We start from the raw sequence: 16,155 nt of genomic DNA on the forward strand, positions 1-16,155 counted from the left end.
CACCATCTTGGTAACTCTTCTCTGAACTTGTTCCAGTTTGTCTAGGTCTTTTTTAAAGTGGGGTGTCCAGAACTGGACACAGTATTCCAGATGAGGTCTGACTAAGGAAGAGTAGAGAGGGGTAATTACCTCACTATATGATTCACACCATCAGCCCCATCATCATCTTCTCTTCTACCAATGTCCCATAGTCCAACCTTCATCCTCCTCCAAGGTGACTATTACAGTCCCACATTCTCCTTCCACACTTTTACTCTTCCATAGACTTGTATTGAAAAGCGCACATGGAACTGAAAATAGTCAGATTTTCGGCCAGCACACAGACTTTACAAGCAAGCACCGTGGGAATCAGGAAGCAGGCGAGTGTGAAAAATACATCCCCTGGGTCTCTGTCACCTCTCCAACCAGCATTAGAAGTTAAGGCCCAAAATTTGGTCAAACGACCTCAGATGAGATGAGCGATCATCGTTGCGTGTGAACGCTGCGATTGATTACTTTTCGGCTGAACATTGATTTTAAGGTGAGATTAAAATCCATTGCTCAGCCGGAGAGAAGATAACAGGAACCTCAGGCTGTGTTCTGCACGGAAGTCAGAGATTACATTGTATTCTGATAACAGGCCATGTGAGAACAATGGAGCTGTGTGCATAGCTCAGACCACATGCTGTGCTCTGCAAACAACGCCTGGAAGCCCTTTTACACGTAAATGAAGCTGATAAAGTGGTAATGGACATTAGTGTCCATTAATATTTTATGCAAACCGATCCCTAAAACTGTCAATCTTTCAAGCGTTTGAAAGATTGTCTTTGCTTGTAAATAGGCCATTAGTTTGTTAATTGTTCTTTAGGGCTCATGCCCATTGCCGGGTCAGATTCCACCAGTGAAATATTGCGGCGGAAATCAGACCAGGCGTCCGCCAAAGACCCTATACTCACCTCTCCGGATCCACGCGCGAGTGTCTCACCTGGCGAGCATGACGCGGATTCACGCAATACTTCCGCTGTGCTCACAGCAGACGTATTGCGGGACAGACTGCTTCCATTGACAGCAATGGAAACCGTCCGCGCGATTTTCCGCACAGAATAGAACATGCTGTGCTTCTCCCCCACAAGCAGAAGATCACAGTCGATTCCGCCTCGTGGACAGGGAAGAATCATTTAACAAAGCATGTCTATGGACGGACATTGCTGTGGAATTCGCGGCGGATGTCCGGCCGCGATTTCCGCAGCGATAATCAGTCCGTGGGCATTAGCCCTTGGGCAGGTGACAGGTTCCCTTTAAATAGTGCTTGTTGCTCTGTAGAATGGCTAGGAAATCTATACAATGTCTAGGGAAAGTATATAGTATATTTAAATAAAACAAGCTTTGTAATTTGCCTAGTCATTCTCTACAATGCCTGTATTTCACACATTGCCTGCAACATATATAGGATACGCCGATAACTATATGACACATAGGCTAACGATCATATTCATAATTACCGTACCTGACACAAGCGTGTAACCCTTCTTAAGCAGGGAGGCAGCCATCGCCTTGGCATTTTTCAGAACCTGCACCGCATATTCATGGAACATTGGAGAACTGGCCTGTAGAGTCAGAAAAAGATTTCCGTGCATCATTATTATAGCTTGTCGTCTATTATAATCATTAATAACTTCAGGAGGGTCGGTGATCCAAGGATTATTCCGACTGCCAGATTGAAGTCGGGAAGGATTTTTTTTCCCTTAAAAAAGGGCAAAAATTGGCTTCTAGCTCATTGGTTTTTTTTTGCCTTTTGATGGACATAGTATGTAAGGACGGAAAAAGACCTATGTTACTATGTATCTGACGCAGTATTATGCAAAGAAACAGAAGATTATACGAATGTCAGAGAAAACATCTGATATCAGACGGAAGCCCAAGGATTTTAGCGTTTTATCACCAAACTGTGACACGATCATGACATGAGAACACGGCCAAAGAGGGCTCCCTACTAAAATAACATAAAAACAGAAAATATAAACCTAATGGATGGTCTCCCAGCTTTCCTAGAGACCTGAATAGCAAAGCTGCCCAGCTTTACAGCTACATGGCAATCAGTGCATATAGGAAGATTTGCCGCATAGGACCCCGGAGAACAATATTTTATAGAAAAAAAAACCTTTTAAAAGGGGTTTTCTTGGAAGACCACTACTGATGACCTATCCCCAGGATAGATCATTAATAGTTGATCGGCTGGGGTCCGTCGTTCGAGACCCCGAACGATCAGTTGCGTGGGCGCATTCTGTCAGCGCCGCAAATACAAAGAGGTCAGAGCAGAAGTCTCTGCGCTGACCTCTGTGTAGTGGACGGCGCTTGTAACTGCAGACGCGACTCGCGTTGATTTCAATGAAAGCCATGCCTGCAGTTACAAGTGCCGGCCACTACACAGAGGTCGGCGCAGAGACTTCCGCGCCGACCTCTGTGTATTTGCGGCTCTGACAGCGGATCGGTCGGGGGTCGCAAACGACGGACCCCAGCCCATCAACTATTGATGACCTATCCTGAGGATGGGTCATCAGTAGTATTCTCCCTGGAAAAACCCTTTAACCTTCGTGGCCATAATTGTGATTTGCACATATAATATATAAAAGCTTTTTTCTCCTATTATTCCTAAAATGATCATTTCTTCATCCATCTGTGTAATCAGTACAACATAGAAGCCTCGGATTCCGTCGTCTTGCCTCGATTTATTATTTTAAGGAAGAATAGCCGCCTCCTTGAAGACAAGTGTTCTGTGTGTACCTACAGTCAGCAATTAATAGCTTCACAGGGTGAAGCCGTGGTTTTCATTCTGCAGCATTCTCGAGTGCTGTCACAATTTGATTAATAACCGCATTTCCAATTGGAATCACCTGCTCTGCGGTGATCGGTCAGCAGGTGTTTCACACGCAAGGAGACCGTTATTCCTTTTAACAAAGAAAAAAAGGTTTAATCGAAAGATTTCGGCGTCCCTGCATTGCAAAGCAGTAGTAAGGGGTGACAATGTGTGCGTATATACTCACATAACACAATCTTATGGCTGAATTCACACTTTTTTACAGTGGGTTCGTGTTTTTTTTTTGTTTTTTGTTTTTTTTCTTGACCATCTCCCCTCAAAAAGAAACAAACACTACATTGCTATGGCCAGATGTGGCTTTACACCCTATAGCTACTTATTGGAAAGTTTACATATACAGCGTTCTTTGTGGTGTATTTTTATATGCAGTCATCACAGAGTATTGCATTTCCCCAATAGGCATCTTTACAGGGATTGATTGGAGTGAACACCAAAAAGTATACTTTTCAAATATTACAAAAAAAAAACAAAAAAACGCATCTTATTTAATCTGCTTAAAAAATATGTTTGAAACTCATGGTGCTTTAACCCCTTGAGTGGCATGCCCGGAAAAGTTCCGTGACGAGCTCCACTGCTCATAGCAACATAGCCCGGAAGATTTCCGGGCTATGTATCACTATGGGAGCTGCAGAGCACAATGCCACAAGCTGTGACAGTGTGCTCTGCCTGCACAGACCCACACAGAGCAGTGCAAGGGGTTTGAAAAACCAGCAGAAGATATTGCCGACATGTCGGCAATGTCCTGCTTTGTTTACAGGTTGCCATAGAGACCATCGGCTTGTCAGAAGCAAGCCGATGGTCTCTGTGGCAGGGAGAGCTGGTTGTTAGCTGTCAGAGGACAGCTAGGTACTAGCTCTTACAGCAGAGATCAGAGAAAAACTCCGATCTCTGCTGTGTTAACCCTTTACATGCTGCAGTCTATGTGACTGCAGCATGTAAAGGGCTGTCACTGCAGCATGTAAAGGGCTGTCACCATCGGACCCCCGGAATGTGATCAGGGGTCCTGATGGGTCCCTGTGGAAGTCCCCTAAAGGGACAAAAAAAAAAAAATTTTTTTTAAATTTAAAAAAAAAAAAAAGTAAAAAAAATCATTAAAAAAATAAAAAAAACACTTGTCTCCCTTTACTTTGTAAAAAATCAAAAATACAATCACACATGTGGTATCCATGTGCGTCGTAATGACCCAGAGAAGGAAGTTAATACATTATTTAACCCCTTAATGACATGGCCCCTTTTTTCTTTTTTCCCCATTTCTTTTTTTCCTCCCCCCTGTTTAAAAAATCACAACTTGTCCCGCAAAAAACAAGCCCTTATATGGCCATGTCAATGGAAAAATGAAAAAGTTATGGCTCTTGAGACGCAACTGCAAAACTAGTTGAAATTCAATGATTAGACCATTTTAAAAAACCTGCCCTGGTGGGCACGACAGGGTGGTAGAAAACCTGCCACTCAAGGGGTTAAAAGAAAAAAAAAAATCTGTGAAGGAGCTCTTAGACCCCGTGTCCTTTTACTATCACATTGAGTTCAATGGAGATTGTTCTGTGCATAGGAAGAATTTTTTTTTCTTGATGCAGAAACCACATACAGATCCGCCTTGAATAGTGCGAATCCGCATGCAGGTCCACATCATTTTTTCACCACAGATTTCTAATCGTGTGAATGAGGCCTAAAGCCAATAACTGCACATGGATCAGAATGGGAATATTGTTGAGTATAATGGTTATTCAATAGACACGTTAAAGCGGAAAGAAATATGCTATAGTTCAAGAAATGTACAAATATATACATGTTTCACACTACTATGGTTAAAGGAAAGCAATTATTTTATAGTTAAGCTATTAATTGAAACTATTGAAATATTAAAATCAAGATAGAGTGTAAATAGTAAAAAAAAAAGCATAGCAGGACATGACTATATGGCAATTTTGTTATTTATTTTATTAATTTTTTTAAAATAAAAGACCTTCTTAAATCTAGCTCTACATCTAATCACTCTTCAGCATATTACAACACTCTACAAATGACCCCAAGAACAAAGGAGAATCAATGGCTCCTTCTTACAAACCTCCAGCATAGGCACCAGATAGGGTCATCACCATTCCTCTAGGTCATTGTTCATGGAGTTTGGATGTGCGAGGTGTCCAAATAGGTGGCCTACACGCTGTAAAATGCTCCCATTCATTTCAATGGGGCTGCTCACACAAGCGGTTTCCACACTGCGCTTTGACAGCGATGCATGTTCTCTCTCTGGCCGTTTTCAGCCGTGCGTCGCCCACTGAAATTAATGGGCAGCGGTTTCAGCGCTGCCGAAAACGTGGCACAACTTGGTACTGCATTTTTGACAGCGCTAAACGCAAGCCCTGGCTACACTACAAAAAAAAAAAAACATTACAAAAACATACTCACCTAGCAGACGCTTCCAGGGGTCCCTTCCGCTGCTCTTCAGCATTCCTACAGGCTTCCGGACACTTGTCAGCGCCAACAGAGCATCTCTAGCTGGTAACGGGGTTTTGATTATCTCGCCTCCAGCAAGAGATTGCTCTGGTTGGTTCATCGAGCGCTGGCCAATCCAAGCCAGCGCTTGATGAGCCAATCACAGTCATTCAATGAATGGCTGTGATTGTTGTATTGAGCGCTGGCTCTGATTGCCTGAGCTGTGGCTCAGTCAATCAGAGCAATCTCTTGCTGGAGCTGTGGGTTTTTAACCCTGCTACCAGCAAGAGATGGTCTGTCGGAGGCTGACAAGTGCCCGGAAGCCTGCAGGAAAGCCGGAGAGTAGCGGCAGGGACCCGAACGGAGCCTGCTAGGTGAATATTCCCTTTTCAAAAACGCCTGACAATGCTGCTGAAACCGCAGTCTTGAAAACCGCTGCATTTCTGCAAAAGCCAGTGTGAGGGAGGCCTTAACGTGCTTTGCATACAATCTCTTCTATATCACTCGGCCGTACATTTCCCTCCCGAGTCCAATGGTGACAATCTGGGAGTTTAGTTAACTCAGCAGCTATAAAATAAACTTCTCTAAAAGTTTTACACTCAATATCACACTGAAACCAGCCCAAGTAAGCCTTTTGCACCATAACTTCCCATTCACTTGGCAGTCTAAAGGGAACTTATCCCTGAGTTCAGGCTGCCTGAACCACACTGCGAATTCTGATTAACCTGCCTATACACAGAGATTGCTATCTTTTCATGTGTGTGCATAGGCTGTCAATCAAGACTAGGAGGGCGGCGCAAGCAGGACTCTCACTCTCTCTCTAAGGAGAGAATTTATTACTTTTATGCTGAAATCTGTCTCAAAATCATATATATCAGAGAACTCCGCTTCTCTCCCGCTATCACATCCTGCTCTAAAGACAGCTCTGTAAATGCCTATTTACACGGTGCAATGATTGCTCAAAGATCGCTCAAACAGTTTGAGTGACAGCTTTAAGCAATCATTTTGCATAAAGTATTAAGTAGCTACTCAGCTACTTAAGAGCAATTAAGTGTGCAAATGAAGCCTGTAGCTGAATGCAGTGAATAGCTGGAGGGCTCTTATCTGCTTTCAGTTCCTTTGCTCTCCAACCAGAAACAATGCTATCAGCACTCCCCATGGAGAACTGCTGATAAGGCTGAAAAACGATTTTTAGATTGGACTGAATTTATTGATCAGCTAGCAGTACCCAAAAAGTTCACGAAGGCCGCGCATGTAGATGCAACGATTATCTCTCAAACGATCGCTTTTTAGTGATTTTTGAGCGATCATTCCATGTTAATAGGCCTTTACAGCTCTGAGAAGCTCAATTGCATGCAAATGAAGCTGATAAGTACTAATAGCAATTAGTGTTCATTAGTACTTTTATGCAAAATGATCGCTGATCTTTCAATCTTTTGAAAGATATGCGTGTGTTAAGGCCCATTTACACTAGCCGATGATTGTCTTTTAGCAATTTTTAAGCAATCGTCTTAGCGATAATCGTTGCGTCTAAATGCGCGCGCATCGTGCACTGCTAGCTGATTGTTAAATTCAGTCCAACCTAAAAATCGTCCGTCAGCCTCATCAGCAGTCCTTCATGGGGAGTGCTGATAGCATTGTTTACCCCTGGAGAACAAAGGATCTGAGCGCAGATAAGAGCCCTCGGGCTATTAACTCCTTTCAGGTAAGGCTTCATTTGCACACTTAATTGCTATTAAGTAGCTGAGTAGCTACTTAATAGTTTATGCAAAATGATCGCTCAAAGCTGTCACTAAAAACTGTCGTTTGAGCGATCTTTTAGCGATCGGTTGATGTAAATGGGCCTTAAATGGACCTTTATTTATTACTTCATATTGAGATCCCGCTTGTTATCTCTCCTCTGTAAGCCATAGTAAAACGTTGCCACAAAAAGTGGCTTCTGTTCTGGAAGACATGATCAGTAGTACAAGGTCACTAATTCAAATGAAAGGGCTCTGTGTAATATACCATTTCCCCCACAGAAAACAGCCGATTGCCAGAGGTTTTAGGAGCAGATAAGTCCACTTTTGATAAGTGAGGTGTTTCGGGGACACGGTCTGCAGTGATCTTGTCCACGTTCCACATTTTAACACATCCCAATGTTAATCTGCTTTGGTCTCACCTGTTTTAATGCTATTGCGACAGCGGCTATTGCATGATTGTGAGGACCTCCCTGGATTGAAGGGAAAACTGAAAAGTTGACTTTATCTTCAAAGTTATAATGACTTTCTTTTCCAGTTTTCTTATCCACCGATTTCACTCCTTTACGGTAAAATATCAGTCCAGACCTAAATTTACAAGGACAGAAATGAGATCAAAGTATTGTTGCTCACTTGTTTTCTGATACTCATGCTTCATCGGTCAGACTGTTCTCAAAGAATTTGCTTTAAAGTTAAAAGAAAAAAAAAAAACACACTAAAATTTAAAGGCTGTGTCTACATTTGTTTTTTATTGACCTAATGTATCTAAAATGAAAGCGATTCTCCAGTTTCATATTACCTGCCCATGTTCTTCTCTGCCCTCCCTCCAATCCGCAGGGTCCTGTTTTTACCCCTTCCAAAATGGCCAACACAATCTTCAGACTACCTAATCCGCACAGTGCATTGGTTGTGTTAGACTACTAGTGCACTATACCTGCTCATGTGATCAGCACTGGCCAATCAAAGAGCAGTCTACACTATACATTAGCTAGTTAGAAAATTGCTGCAGCCACCTTGGATGACCAAAAACAAGTTCCGGAATCAGCAGCCCGACGTCATCAGCTCGTTCGCTCAGCCAAATGAGAATTGGTAAATCCTCATTTAATGTCAAAGGGCCATTATGCAAACCAATACTGGCTGGACCCAAGCTAACTGAGTACTATTTTGACTTGTATCGGGTCAATGAGGTCCCTTAAGTATTTGTGAGGCGTACACTCATGAACACATGCTTACATCTTAGTTCTCATGCATGGAATGGACAACAAGTTCACACGTTGGATTTGGTGTAGAATTTTACAAGTAAAATCCACAACCCGTTAATAGTACAATGTAAGTAAATGGGCTTTTACAAAATCTCACCCACGTTACACAAGATTATTGCATGGATTCTGAGATGCGCAATTGATTTTTAAAAAATCTATAGAATCCAATTATGCTGCAGAGTTTTACCCTGTCAACCTACCGGGGTAAACTCACAACGTAATTCACAGTAAAATCTAACATGTGGATTGGCGGCGCAACTGCCAGAGATTTATGGCGAGATTCAAACTTCAAAAAGTTCCGACACGTGCAGAGGTACCCAATCCTTAACCCTTTCCAATCTAGTGTCGGCCCTCATCAGACATTAAGATTTTCCTTGCATAACTCTGATGTCGGCTGAGAGCATACGCTTTTCTAACACTATGCAGGACAGCGCTCCAACGTTGAAGGCTGTTCTGCATAGGTATGGTATAGTAATACAGGACAGCGCTCATTTGTTGGTTGAAGCCACTTTTGGGTATGCTGAGCGACAAATCTCTGTGTATGACCTAATGTCTTATGGGTGACCATTCAGCTTTACCAGACTCCTAAGCAGAACCAAAATTTAACGCTTCACAGTCACATTATAGGGAGTGTCCTTCTCTCCCTTTAATCAAATTCCCTGAGACCTTCTGTCTTATGACCACACGTTCTTCTGGCTACATAATAGGAAGGTTATTGAGGAGTCTAGAATAACCTAGGGATTGGCAAAAACAAGCAAATTAGTGCTATAATAAAAATAAATCTTGTTATTTGTATAGCTCCAACTTATTCTGCAGCACTTTCAGGTCATTTTTGTTTATTACCCTCCAGCAAGCTGGGTGCTCATTTTACGGACCTTGGAAGGATGGACGGCAGAGTTGACCTTGAGCCGGCTACCTGAACCCGCAACCTTAAGGTCGTGAGCAAGAGCTTAGGACTGCATACTGCTGGCTTAACACTCTTCGCCACATGATGCCCTCCATGTAATATTAGAAGACCCACTTTTCACCCATATAGGTTCGTGACCAATATCATCATTACGTAAAGACTTGCCCTTCAGGTTCCTTTACCGTTTGGTGACCAATTCTATACAGAAGAGACAGCACTCAGCCTTGCTGAAGACGACTTTTCATTTTGCCTTAGTTTGCAGATAGAAGTGTTTTGTCTGAGCAGTAGGTTGCATCCAACAGATCTCTGGAGCAGAGAAAGGGTGAATGAAGCCCAGCGTGAGGACCGAGTAGTCCCGCTGCTCTGTTTCACACAGTTTCCTGCTTCACGCTCCAGTCCGGGACGTGAAACTGACGGAAGCGAGAGAGGTGCCAAAAAGTGATAATAAAAGAAAGCCTCCGAAGATCAGGAAGAACCAGGGGAGGTGAGGGCAGAGGCATACGTGTGCCAAGACCTACAGTATTCGCTAATTGCTTTGATTGGAAGGTGAAGAGATCAGCAGGAAGAAATGCTAGCAGTGTCTAGCGGTGATCGCACCATTTCCACAACAATATAATAACTACCGCGTCGCGCACAGCCGACGGCAAAATGCTGCTACCTTTTATTATTAGAATCCACTCGTTATAAGCCGGCAAAAAAAAAAGTATTTTCCTTCTATGGTGAGCTACTAGTATATATCTGTAGTGAGAAGAGCAGCCCAGGCTGGGCACAACTTCCAGGAACCCCGAGGATGATGCATTTAGTCATTAGCAGTGCCCTGGATCATATTCGCATGTCCTACACACACTCCGTTATTTAGGGTCCTTCGTCCTAGGGAAACTTCAACCGGAGGGACCATACAATAATGATACTGGCAGATGTTCTAAAAACTATCAATTTCCAATCAAAAGGTTAAAAAAAGAATAGCATATCAGATAGCAGTTCTGATGATGTTCTTTTAAGGCCTCCTTCGCACGAGCGTAGCGTTTTTGCAGAATGATGCTTTTTTTGCATCAACGCATTTCAATGTACCTTTTGCACCTGTAAGGCATGTTGATTAGCGCAGCAAGCAAAGACGCACAGATTTAAATAGCTAATTGGTCTAATGAGTTCCAGATGTGTCCTTTTTCATGCGCAATTATGTAGCATTTCGCACATCTCCTAGTGTATTGTACGCATCCCCATTCACTTCTATTGGGGCTTTGGGTGTGAAAACACCCACTTGCGGTTTTTAACGATGCAATATCGCTGCGATTTTTAAATGCGATTGCCAATGGGACGGTCTAATGTTAAAAACGCATTCAAAGTTTCTGCTTTGCGATTTTTGTGCGATGCGTTTTTAACACTAGAAAGTCCCATTGACAATCGCATTTAAAAAAACGCAGCGATATTTAAAAAAAAAATAAAAGAACGCGAGTGGGTGTGAGCCCGAATCAAGACAGAGGCAGATATTGATTGAAACGAATGGGACACCATGCACCAAAATCCATCTGTGAACATACAGTGCAATAAGCACTTTGGGGCATTTTTAATCTGTTAACTTACAAAAAAAGGTAAAAATACGTTTTTTTTTGTTTTTAAAAAAACATCACCTCTATAGAGAGTTTTAGATTACAAGTTCTTGAATTGCTCTCCTGACACTTCGTTTTTACCTATAAACCAAATGCAGAGCTTTTCTTAGAACTCTGGACAGACTCGTTCCCCTGTTATTCTTCCTAGAAATTCAAGAATAAATGGACAACCGAGTGTTAGCAGTTGGTGTTGTGACCCGACAGCGCGACAACATCCAGCCAGCCCCACACAAGGGGAATGGTAACACCCAGTTGTCAATTTGTTCAAACTTTTTTTTTTTTTGAGAACTAGAGGAAAGGCAGAAACCAAAAAAAGCAGCTTTAAGAGAACTGGTTGGCTTTCCTGACATCCAATATGTCTGTTTTAGAAAATACCATCATTGCCCATGAAATAGTTCTGAAACATGCTTCTCTCCAACCCTGTATTGTGTCACTCCTCTGTTATTCCTCCTGGAATAGTATGAAGAGGAAAAAAAAAAAAGACAGAACAGGAGTTACTTTTCCCCTGGTCAATGGTCCATACATAAACTCCAATCGGTGCATATAGGGATTCCAACTATTTACTAAGACAGACATGTTAGGAGAGGTGACCGCTCCTATTTACAAGGGCTGCAGCACAATTACAAGTTATCCCCTATACAGAGGATAAGGCATAACTTGCCAATAGTTAGGGAACGCACTGATGAGTCAGAGTCACGGAGTTGGAGATGGAGTCATTTTGGTGGAGTTGGAAGAAACATACTTATAAAAAAAAATCTATATATTATAAATAGTGTATAATTAGATACAGAATTTGTTGCAAAAATACCTTTTACATTAATTTAGTAAAAATGTGAAGTGTCCTATAAATATATGTTCTGTTCATCAAAGCCCCCATTTATCAAAACCCATTACCACACCGTACCTATTTTAATACAGTAGATTTATCATTGAAAAACATGAGTCCTATAGGAAGGAGTCGGAGTCCACGAGAATCGAGCAGTCAGAGGTTTGGCTTACCAACTCCATAGCCCTGGTAACTGCGCCCAATGCAGTGAGGAGATTGAATGGAGTGCCGATTGAGCAAGTGCACTAGCGTTCTATTCCCTTCCAATAGGACTGCCGATATACCTGAGCAGCAGGTGCTGCTCGTCTATTTCCATCAGCCCCATTGAAATGAATGGAGCCCTCAGCACGCATGCTCGGCCAATGCACCATTCACAGTGATGTTACTACAGGGGGAGAAGCATCCCCACAGTGACTGGACAGCAGGACACAGGAATCCTGCTATTGAGATCAGTGGGGGTCTCATTGGAGAGAACCCCACCAATCAGCAAGTTATTCCCTACCCAGTAGATAGGGGATAACTTGCAATTGTGGTACAACTCCTTTTAAGAATAAAAAAAACAAAAAACCTGCGCCTTCAATAGCATTAGCACTTTTTGCGGCAGCTTTTAGAGCCACTTATGCGTGTTAGACAAATGTTTGGGGAGGAAAACCCATTTGGTTATGCGTAGGTTTTCACAAACTTCATATACCAATACAAGAACTGTCTAACAAGCTGCCACTATACTTTTGCTAGTGAACCTGCACACAGCAAAAATTGGCAGCTATATCTTAAAAACTTAATATCACCACTTCTTTTACCTGGCTCCTCGGAGAGTCTTGTGAGTTGTTGTGGTGACCACATCGGAATGATCAAAAGGAGATGGAATAACACCGGCAGCAACAAGACCGCTGATGTGTGCCATATCAGCCAGTAGGTAGGCCTTCACCTCATCGCAGACCTGGAAGATGGGAGAGGTCAAGGAAGATCTACAAATATATCTAGGCTTAGGTCTCAAATCACCATCTTATGTGGTGGAGAGAGGTACAGTACGGGAAAAAGGATAGGGCAGTTAATGCTCAAAAGTGCATGTTGTCCCTGCTAGTATGGACTAGTGAATTATTAATGCCAACCTCTATGTAGTTCACATGTAGGACTAAAGGCTCCAGATATAGAATGTCATCCATTATGGACTAATTCATTGCTTGAACTACTCTAAATGACCACAGTAGTAGAGGTTGTAGTTCTCTCAATGTCTGTGTGATGGTCCACACAAAACTAAAAAGACTAAACGGCCCTCCGATTACAAATCTCTTGTTCAATCTGACCTGGAGAGATAATACCACAAACTGGGTTGTAGAGTTGACAAGGCAAAGTACAAAACCCAAAGATTAAACGTGCGCACGGTTCCTATTCTAATTAATTAGACTCTTGCATGATACTCTCTGTCAAAAACAGATCATAGACTGAACATGAGTCAACAATGTGATGCAGCAGCCAAAAAGGCAAAAGCAATTCTGGGATGTATCCTACACTAAGCAGGGGGTTGGACCAGATGACTCTAGAGGTCCCTTGCAACTCTACCATTCTAGGATTCTATGAGAAACGGAGTGATACTTTTTCCATAGTAGTCAACTCGGACTGCAATTCATTTGCCCGTTGACCATAGTAGATTTCCTTTTACCTTACAACTCCACTGCTTCTGCATTCATATTGGTTACACATCACCAAAAGTCTCAAGAACACTTTCCCCCCTAACTGTTTTTTCCTCTAACAATTGTCTTTAGGTTACCATTTCGAAATTAAAACGAATTCTGCTTCCATTCATCAGCTGTAAATTTAGTCTTGATTCAGTCTTCCGAGAGCCGTAGTCTGGTGGCCCTCAGGTTGAGCCTTCTCCGATTTTCTCTATTAAAACTCCAGAGAATTTTCTGTCCAGACTGGCAATACTTTGCTTAAAATAGCTAAAACATCCTTTTTCTGGCGTCTGATTTATACCCAAAGGGTCTGAAGACAATGAAAGACTAACACAGCCAAGACGCTGCACCTTCTGTCGCCTCATTCAGATCAGAATTTGAGCAGAGACTCGGTGCACCAATCTACAAGCGTGAATTGGGTCCCTCAGGTACTCTATGCTGATAAACACGCTATATTAACTCGGATATACCATCAGCACTGAGCTAGTCTCACTAATGGGCTCGAAAAGGGTTTCTGCACAATGCGTGAAATAGAGGAGAATAGTAGAAACAAACAGTGTTAACAAGAAAAAAAAAATTACTCTAGGTGCAAAAAAAAAAAAAAAAAAATTTGGAAATTTCATTTTGGACCAAGTTTGAATAAAATAGATTGCTTTATTATGTACGCACACAGAGTAACGTCATTGGCTGTAAACACGCGGGCTGTCCGCAAAGTGTAGTAGAAATGCTACGGTCAGCTACAGCGTCTACAGCAGAGGGCTGCTTCTACCACAGAAATACCTATTGAGGGGCAAAAGAGCTTTCCAGCATTACACAAGGGTAGATGTATGGAGCCTGCTTGTTCCAAGGAATCCATTGAAGACGAATTAGCAGAACAATGGATTTATTTATTGGTGGCAATTAAAGAAAAAAATGCCACAAATGAATTTATGAAATCAGTGAAATAAAAAAAAAAAAATCAATTAAAGGGTCGTGTGACAATCGCATGGTTAATCAGCGGATATGGGTAGATTTTTCTATGGCCAAGATGCAAATCCCGAAATAAATCTAAACGAATCATACTGTGGAACACAATGCCAATTGTTTCTACAAGAGACAACCTGATGTAAGCTGCTAAGCGTTACATAGAGTGCAGCAGCAATGTCTTATACGAATGAACCATACTATGAAACGGCAATTACTTTATGGGAAAACAGGACGAAACACAAACTGCAGCACATAGAATTTCACGAGATGCTTCCAGGCCAGGGATCCAAATGGCAACCCCAAGATTTTGCAAATGGCAACCAGATTGCCATTTTTTAGATTAGTCCCACCACCACACAGTTGTGATGAAAGAAATTTTCCGCTTCACTGCTGCAAGCCAGGCCACACTGTATAGAAGTTGTTCCACCTCGCTGCCCATCCTGCTAGGTTCTCCTCGGGGCTGGCTACTGGACATGTGACTTATCGGAGCTAGGCTTTGCTGCCGATCGTGGCTCATGGATACTGGAGAGCTGGATATGAGTGGCTTGTGAAGTGGTAACCCTAGAAATGCTACGTGCTTTCCATTCCACCATGTTCAACCATGTACATCTTTGTGTACGCGCTGATGTTGACCGTTTTCAGCACTCCATGTAAGATAAAAAGGTTAACTTTTGGTTTTTTTAAGTCCTTCATATGTCTTTATTGCTGCTTGTCTTAAGTTGATTTCCTTTGATCATTTAGTGCTGGAACAGGCAGGCTCCACACACAACCCTCGTGCAATGCTGGAAAAACCAAAATCTCTTTTGCCCCCTAGTAGGTATTTTTGTGGACACCCTGCATACAATAAATAAATATAGGAGATAGGCCTCATTCAGATGCCCAAAATGCAGCCAAATTTCAGTAGCCTAATGATCTGAACCAACATCATAACTCAGGATGTCTGGCTGTTTCGGCAAACCCCGCTGACCTCTGGGAGTCTGAATGTAGTGGGCAGCAGGGCCGAATCGGGGTAAGGCACCAAGATGGAAATACACCATTAACCTGTTTATAGCCACTGGTGGTAGAGGTAACTGGGATTAAGGCTACCACAGGATAAAAACATTAAATAGTCAGAATGGGTTGATAAGGTGATCTTCTGACTACCGGACTTGGAGTCAAGAAAGAACCATCTCTGAGGAGCGTTGATCCAAGGATTATTCTGACTGCCTCATTGGAGATTTTTTGTTTGCCTTGCTCTGGATCAACGTGGGGGGCAGAAACAGGATGAACTAGATGGATAGTTGTCGTTTTTCAGCCTAGCATACTATGCATGCATGTATGGCCCTCCACGAGTCAAAATTTGGATGCTGCAGCAAGCAGTACGAGAGCATTGAGACAGGATAAGGCCCTAATAAATATGGGAACACCCCTTTAAGGATAATACTCATGGGCCAGTGCTGTGTGCTTGTCCACCCAGGCTAAAATTTGGTGGTTCCTGGATGCGACCACCACAAACCCAAAGCAAAGCCATTCTCAGTGCAAATACACATTGCCGTAGGTGCAACTACGCTCACCGCTATGGAGCGTAGTTGCACCTGAACTAGGGTAATTTCTTCTCACTCGCTGACTTAACTCCGCGCCAGATTGCAGGAGTTTGAAAAAAAACGCGGGAAGACAGTTGACACCCGATCTTCCCTGCACAATGTATTGACTACACGCGAGAATGATAGGGCAAGTCCTATCTTTTCTCGGCCGTACAATTAACAGCGGTGAAGTCCTGATCATGAAAACGCAACCACTGAAATCCATTGAAATTACGTTTTGTCCCGTTATGTAGCCGTGATAGACAGGCTGATATAGAAATACGTAGGAGACTGGATTCAAGGCACACAGGAGCCTT

The 16,155-nt window shown here is 42.6% G+C and overlaps 1 protein-coding gene across 1 annotated transcript in view; it reads right to left on the bottom strand.

The window, feature by feature from the left end:
- The window catches only part of SHMT2 (serine hydroxymethyltransferase 2), a 76,106-nt gene that overhangs the window by 21,022 nt on the left and 38,929 nt on the right, over window positions 1-16,155 (bottom strand). Inside the window, exons 7-9 of the mRNA XM_066584445.1 lie at window positions 12,435-12,574; window positions 7,452-7,617; window positions 1,487-1,586 (exon numbers count right to left, since the gene is read on the bottom strand). Of these exons, the coding sequence (XP_066440542.1) occupies window positions 1,487-1,586; window positions 7,452-7,617; window positions 12,435-12,574 (406 nt within the window). The remainder of the gene's footprint in view (window positions 1-1,486; window positions 1,587-7,451; window positions 7,618-12,434; window positions 12,575-16,155) is intronic.

Source organism: Eleutherodactylus coqui, chromosome 1, assembly GCF_035609145.1.
Source record: "Eleutherodactylus coqui strain aEleCoq1 chromosome 1, aEleCoq1.hap1, whole genome shotgun sequence".
Classification (NCBI taxonomy): Eukaryota; Metazoa; Chordata; class Amphibia; order Anura; family Eleutherodactylidae; genus Eleutherodactylus; species Eleutherodactylus coqui.